The sequence below is a fragment of the Oratosquilla oratoria genome, chromosome 3, assembly GCF_046742065.1.
Source record: "Oratosquilla oratoria isolate Oo_2021 chromosome 3, ASM4674206v1, whole genome shotgun sequence".
Lineage (NCBI taxonomy): Eukaryota > Metazoa > Arthropoda > Malacostraca > Stomatopoda > Squillidae > Oratosquilla > Oratosquilla oratoria.
The window spans coordinates 84,270,814-84,278,630 of NC_134779.1; the positions used below are offsets into that span (position 1 = coordinate 84,270,814).

General features: G+C 39.6%; 1 protein-coding gene across 1 annotated transcript in view; it reads left to right on the forward strand.

Moving 5' to 3' along the window:
• Positions 1-7,137, forward strand: part of LOC143019165 (uncharacterized) — a 9,599-nt gene extending 2,462 nt beyond the window's left edge. The window contains exons 2-4 of the mRNA XM_076174862.1: positions 3,182-3,337; positions 3,524-3,960; positions 7,106-7,137. Of these exons, the coding sequence (XP_076030977.1) occupies positions 3,182-3,337; positions 3,524-3,960; positions 7,106-7,137 (625 nt within the window). The remainder of the gene's footprint in view (positions 1-3,181; positions 3,338-3,523; positions 3,961-7,105) is intronic.
• The last annotated feature ends 680 nt before the right edge of the window (positions 7,138-7,817 follow it).

Here is a 7,817-nt window from a genome sequence, read left to right on the forward strand (position 1 = left end):
AAAGAGAACAAGACCGCATTCTCGGTTCATAGCAAAAGTACAAATAAAGACGACATCATTCACTACTACTCCGGCCACAACGAGAGAATAAAGAGTGGAGTAGTAATAGGATTCTTCCTGAGAGCATACCGCATTTGTAGTGAAGAATTTATTATAGATGAAATAGATTACATTTTCAACGTTTTCACCAAACTCTGTTATCCGGAAGGGCTGTTGTACCGACTTAGAGAAAAGGCTTTAAAGATAGCAAAAAGAAGCATACGGAACAGAGGAGATGTGACTGAAAAGGGTAGCAGGGATTATTTGTCCGTGCCAAACTCGAGCCACTCAGGCGCGTTAGGACAGTTGCTCACTACAGCCGGCATCAAGATTGCGATCAGCACGGGAACGAAAATAGGAGACATTGTTAAGAACCAGAATAAAGTCGTGGCCAACGGGGAAGAAAACAGTGTCGTCTACAAGATACCGTGTGGAAACTGTCCTGTGAGCTACTACGGGGAAACCAGCCGAGGTATTAAGAAACGGACAATTGAGCACAGGAATGACATCAAGGCACACCGAGTATCAAACTCGCTAGTGGTTCATGTAGATACTCACGGCCACTTACCAGACTGGAACAAAGTAGAGGTACTGCAGAAAGGACTTCCTAAGAAAAGAAGGAAAATAACTGAAGCAGCTTACATCGCTTCCCATCCAAACAACAACCACCGCGATGGGTTTATTAAATTAACAAAGACGGCGAGCCGCTTGGTACTTCGCGAGGCAGAGCGTAGGAGGACGAGAGGTCAGGTCGATCATGGTGGAACGCGGATAGATTCGGCGGGTATTTAGGGGGTGAATGATTTGAATGTGCATGTACTCTGAAGAAGTCCTGGTAAGGACGAAACGTCAGAATAAATCCCTAAACGGTTCCCTGTGTTTATCTCACCACCCATCCACTTATCTGTCTTACATATTTCAATATATATATATATATATACATATATATATATATATATATATATATATATACATTCTGGTTGAAATCAACTGCACTAGTTGCTTTAACAATCTTCAAGACTGTATTCTGTAATTTGGAGAATACTTTGCTACTAGCAACTGAGAGGGACTGGAAGTAGTCATTCATGACTCTCAAAAGAATATACGCAGTGTATGCCAACTGGTATATTTTTGCAAGGAGAAAATCACCATTTACCACCAAAATTCTTTTCATGATCGGTACCGCGAGGAGTGTGATGCCTTTAGGAATATTATCAAGAGAGGAGTCACCCCAACTAACAGAAATGCCATTATAGACTTGAAAATATTCTGCAAACCTAACCTCATTAGTTCCCTGATAATGAAGAATAGCACTGCGCCCAGGGCCCCGAGTTAGGCTACCACTAATGTTGTTTACAAATTTTCATGTCAGGAGGGCCGCTGTGACGGCTCCAGCACATACATTGGTAGGACCTCCTCTACACTGCGAACGCGCCTACAATCCCATAGAAATCAGGGGTCAATTTTCCAACATTTCACTGAATTACACAACATGAAGCCTCCTCTACAGAAACTGCTAGACCAAACGGAAATTCTTCACAAGGAGTCTGCCTTCAGGAAGCTGCAGATTGCAGAAGCAGTATCTATTACTTGCCAGCGCCCTACCATCAACATACAGCAGGCTGCCAATTTTATTCTCCCTTCCGCGCGCCCTCTGAAGAATACCCCCCTCCCCCCAGGATCAGCAAGCCCTTAGACAGCAGCAGCCCCACGAACAGGTGAAACATGTCCAGCTAATTAATCAGCGCCTAGGACCAGTAACCAGAGCAGCAGCAACTCAGGCCAGAGCTACCAGACAAAATCCCACCTCCTTGGCTCCCGGACAAAATCCCACCCTCTTGGCTCCCAGACAAAATCCCACCCTCTTGGCTTCCAGACAAAATCCCACCCTCTTGGCTCCCAGACAAAAGCCCACCCTCTTGGCTCCCAGACAAAATCCCATCCCCTTGGCTCCCGGACAAAATCTCATGCTGCCCCTCTCGGCCAATGAGGAGCCAGTATTCCGTCTGAGCTAGGCAGGCTGAGCCTTATAAGCCAGCCCATCCAACCAGCGGTCATTATTCGTTGGAAGACCTTTCAACATAACAGAGCATCCCACAAAGCAGTCCTCACCCCGAAGACGCCTCACGACGAGGCGAAAAACTATAGTTTCGGTGGAGTCAATAGTTAGTGAATACTATTACTATGCAAAAATATACCAGTTGGCATACACTACGTATATTCATTTGAGAGTCATGAATGACTACTTCCAGTCCCTCTCAGTTGCTAACAGGAAAGTATTCTCCAAATTAAAGAATACAGTCTTGAAGATTGTTAAAGCAACTAGTGCAGTTGATTTCAACCAGAATTGCCTTAGAGAAAGCCTGTGTCCCAGAAAAAAATACATATATACGTATATATACATATATATAATTTATACATATATATATATATATATATATATATATATATATATATATATATATATATATACATATATATCGGAAAAATTTCGAAACACTGGACTCAGAGTAACAGAATTTATTACCAACGTTTCGAACCCTGTCCGGGGTTCGTCCTCAGGGTTATACATAGTAAGCAAAAGGATTCATTTAAATAGTGTACCGATGTTCTCTGGGACAGGTCCCACCGGAGTGTACAAAGTTGAACCAAATCAAAACCCATTCCGAATGACAAAAGGTAATTACAAATTTGTGTAAAGCGTTAACCAAATGAAAAGAATTGACAAAAACCTCATAACACATGTCATAATAAATGGAACAAAACCAATTCTAAACGATACCCAAAAATTGATAACAGAGTATGTACAGAGTGTCACCAAATGGCTCCACCGAAAATAAGAAATAAAATTAAAAAAGGGGCAACTTACAACTTGGCTAAGGCCCTTAGTGGAGAAGTCAGAACAAATGCTCAAGAATTCCACATATTTTGTGGATAGACTACGAGGAATAAGCTTGGAAGAGGGAGATATTTTGGTGTCGTTTGATGTCAAATCTATGTTCACTTCTTTGCCACAGGATTTGTTAAAGCAGGCAGTGCTTTCCAAGGTGGAAGGGTCGGAGGAGTTTCGAGACAATGAAAAACTGTCAACAGAAGAGCTCGTTAGGTTGGTCAACTTATGCTTGGATTCGACCTTCTTCAGGTTTAGGGAGATGGTTTACCACCAAAGGATTGGGACTCCTATGGGATCCCCGATTTCTGTGGTCTTGGCAGAGATGGCTATGCAGGAGTTTGAGGAAGAGATGTTGGCGGCGGCACCTGTGGCTTTGAAAACGTGGATGAGATATGTAGATGATGTGTTCGTGATTATGAAGGAGGGTGAGGTTGATTGTTTTCTCAACTTTTTGAATGGGAGGAACGAAGCCATCCAGTTCGAAATGGAGAGGGAGGTGAAAGGACAGTTGCCGTTCCTGGACGTCTTGGTTACAAGATGTGGGCACAGTATGACCACGGGTGTATATAGAAAGGATACTCATACGGACAGGCTCTTGGATTATGAGAGCTGCCACCCGGTGGAGCATAAGAAGAGTGTGGTCAAGACGTTGTGGTCTAGAGCGGGGTATTTGTGCTCGACTGAGGAGAACTTGAAAGAAGAGAGGAAACACCTGGAGAAGGTCTTTGCGGACAACGGGTACCCCAAATCGGTCATTAGAAGATGGACCACAGCGCAGGGAAGAAAAACTACAGCGGACGCGAGACAGGCGGCAACTAGAAGGATTACCTTACCATATGTGAAGGGGGCTTCTGAGGTGGCAGCTAGACTATTGAGGAAACGCGGTGTTGAGATAGATCACAAGCCCGCTAATACTTTACATGGTGCTCTCATTAAGGTAAAAGATACGGAGGAGAAAGAGAGCAAGACGGGAGTGGTATATGATATTGGCTGCGGCAACTATGGTACCCGCTACATAGGAGAGACGGGTAAGAAATTATCGACTAGAGTGAGAGAACATCAACGAGCTGTAAATCGTAAAGATGGTAGCTCGGCGATATTCAGGCATTGCCAGGAGGAGTAGCACGAGATGGATTGGGACAACGTTGAAGTGAGATACAGAAACAATAAGAAAGGAGAAAGGTTACTGTTGGAAGCTTGGGCCAGCGATAGCAACAGCGTCAACAGATGCATCAATCTAAATCCTATTTACAAGGGAGCGAAAGACAGGCAGGACAGAAGGAGCAGTGAGCGGAGGCCAGTGTAGTGATATTATGCCGGGACTGTGATGTTTGGCACACGTGGGCATTTTTAGTAGTCCCATTGTGATGTTACTTTATATAACTTTATCATAATTTTCCTTTTCTTTTATCGTTCAGAATTGGTTTTGTTTTGTGTATTGTTTTGTTTCGCTGCTGCTGAGTTAATTGTCATTTTGTTGGGTTTGGCTTCAGTTGCTTTTTGTCCCCCCCCCCCCTTTTCTTTTTAATTTTTAATTTTTATTTTTATTTTATTTATTTATTTATTTATTTTCAGCGGACACTTTTTCACTTTGCAATTTCTTTTTGTCATTCAGTTTTGGGGGCGTTTGTTAGTTTTGATTTGTACTGAAGAAGGGAGCGAAGCACAATCAGGACAGAAAGAATGGCGACCCGTGTGGTGTTTTTGGGTCCGGACCGTGATTTTTTGATATTTTTTATTATGTCGGTTTACCATTTATTTGCCTTTTGTTATTCTTGTGGACACTTTGTAATCAAATTTCTTTGTGTCTTTTAGTCTTGGTTTTTGTTTTTGTTTTATTTTATGGTTTGATTTGTACTGATAAGTGCATACAGGACAGTTAGAGCGGTGACAGATGACTCGTGTAGTGCTTTTGTGTCTGGTCTGTGCCATTTGATATTTTCTTTTTGCCCCCTTTTTAATTTTATTTCTTATTTTCGGTGGAGCCATTTGGTGACACTCTGTACATACTCTGTTATCAATTTTTGGGTATCGTTTAGAATTGGTTTTGTTCCATTTATTATGACATGTGTTATGAGGTTTTTGTCAATTCTTTTCATTTGGTTAACGCTTTACACAAATTTGTAATTACCTTTTGTCATTCGGAATGGGTTTTGATTTGGTTCAACTTTGTACACTCCGGTGGGACCTGTCCCAGAGAACATCGGTACACTATTTAAATGAATCCTTTTGCTTACTATGTATAACCCTGACGACGAACCCCGGACAGGGTTCGAAACGTTGGTAATAAATTCTGTTACTCTGAGTCCAGTGTTTCGAAATTTTTCCGATATCATGGCTCCTGGACTCCAGCTCTTTACGAACATATACATATATATATACATATATATATATATATATATATATACAACAGTAATCACATAAAACACGCGAATTAAGATATTTTGCCTGAAAATACGAGGAAATCAAAGATCGGAATACTGAACGTTTTCTTCCATTTAAGACATTTTCAAAGTACATAGTATCACAACATAGTACATCTTAGATACAATTGTGTAGAGAACAGGAAAGGTCACTCAACATAAATACATAAGGATTGTCTTACAAATAAATCATTTCTATTTTTGTTTATTTGTAAGACAATCCTTATGTATTGATGTTGTATTTAAGCTGCACTTTGTTGTGATACTATGTACTTTAAAAATGTCTTAAATAGACGAAAACTTTCAGTATTCCGATCTCTGATTTCCTCGTGGTTTCAAGTAATATATATATATATATATATATATAGGACTACTATTACACAAAAGGTGCGCACCCAGATCCCTGGGTCCGCTAGCGGAGGCCATTGCTTTCTTTGTAACCTAACATTTTATATTGGACAAATATATCAAAACTAGAAACCTAACATTATATATAGGACAAATATATAAACTATTGACTCATTCAATGCAGTATAAGTTAATATAAACTTTTATAGTGAATTAAGAAACTATTTTTAAGGCATTGTTATGCTTTGAAATGCCCATATTAGCCGGAATTAACAGGTATTAATGTATGAGGTTAGTGGACACCAGGGCTGTCTTTTTTTTTTTTTTTTTTTTTTTTATCCTTTTATTTTTTTTAAATCAGATTTATTTGATTTAAATATATTCTTTTATAGATTTTAAATATTGTGGGATTGCTATCTGATATGCGATCTGATTGCTAAAGGACATTTTTAGCATATCAATATAAGAAGCAGTGTTATATAGACTTGCCACAAGTATACAAGGAACGGTATAAGCCTACATGTAGTATATATCACTGTTCAGCCCACAACAAGTTTCAACACGATTCTTGTTGAAACTTGTTCTAGGTAAGCAGCTTCTCACTGAGTCAGTTGCTGCTTTGGAATCAACCAGGAAGGATGTCTTCTGGACCTGGCAGAGTGGTTCCTTCAGGCAGAAAAAAATATCCTGTCTGGAATTATTTTGAAAAACTACCAACAACTTCTGGCAAAGGGTACCGAGCTAATGCAAAGACTGCAGCCAGGAACTACAGGGCATTGTGTCAAGATTAAAATCTCACAGAGATAAATGCCAAGGTCAGCCACAGCATACAGAAGAAGAAATTGATGACCCAGGTAAATAATTTTACTTATATTGTGTGCATTTCTCCCTTTTCATACGCAACTATATACATTTGGTGAACAATGGAGAGCATGTGCAATAAAAATGTGAAGACCTAAAGAGATGATACTTCAACTTCATTACTTCTAAATTTGGGTAATGACTATATCACTATATATACTGTATCCACTCAACTTTGGAGCCTAGATGATTGTTATTAATTTCATTCAACATTGTGTAATATATTTCATAGGTTCCATTGGAATTCAGCCCACATGGGATTCAGCCCAAAGGAATTTAGCCTAACCCAACCCAACTAATCCATTATTTTTGTTGTATTTACTGTAAAAGTGGACTGAATCCTGTGTGGGCTGAATTCCAAGCCCACCTATTTCATATCCTGTTAATAATTTCCAAATAATTTAGTGGCTTGTGTGAATATGATCATTATCTAAAGAAATAACTGCTGTACTCAAAAGTAGCCTAATCACACTGTATTCAATCATTTATTTATTCATTTATAAATTATGCAGTATGCTAAAAATTTCTATTTCCATTTCAGGATTTGTATCAACAGCTTCAACCCCTTCTTGATCGGCTCCACTTGAATTATCTGTAAACCTGACTCCACCATTAAAAATGTCACTATCAGACTCCTCCACAGGCGCCACTTCTACTAAATCATTTTCATCTAAAGGAAAGTCATCAACATCTCTGGACAGATTTATCATAAAAACTTCAGCCTCTCAAAAGGAAACTCTCGACAAAGAAGTTGCAGGAATGATATTTGCTACAAATTCACCATTTCGTCTTGTTCAGCATCCTCAGTTTCTCAAGATGGTTCAGAACCTGAGGCCAGGTTATATTCCTCCATCCAGAAAAGATATTGCTGATAAGTACTTGGATCTTATGTATGAAAAGGAATATAAAAAGTGTGCAGATGACCTGAATAATGAAACTGTATGTCTTTCAATTGATGGGTGGTCTAACATTCATAATGAGCCCATAATATGTGTCACTCTAACAACATCCACTGGTCAGATTTATTTAGTTGACACAATAAACACACCAAAGAAACCTCACACTACTGAATATCTTCTACAACTTGTACAAAATTCGATCAAGAAGGCTGAACAAGATTTTGGTTGTCACATTGGAAATGTTGTGACGGACAATGCAGCAAATGTCATCAAGATGAGAAAACTCTTGGAGGAATCGAGTGAACCTCAGCATATCGTCCTCACATACGGCTTATACTTTTCCTTGTATACTTG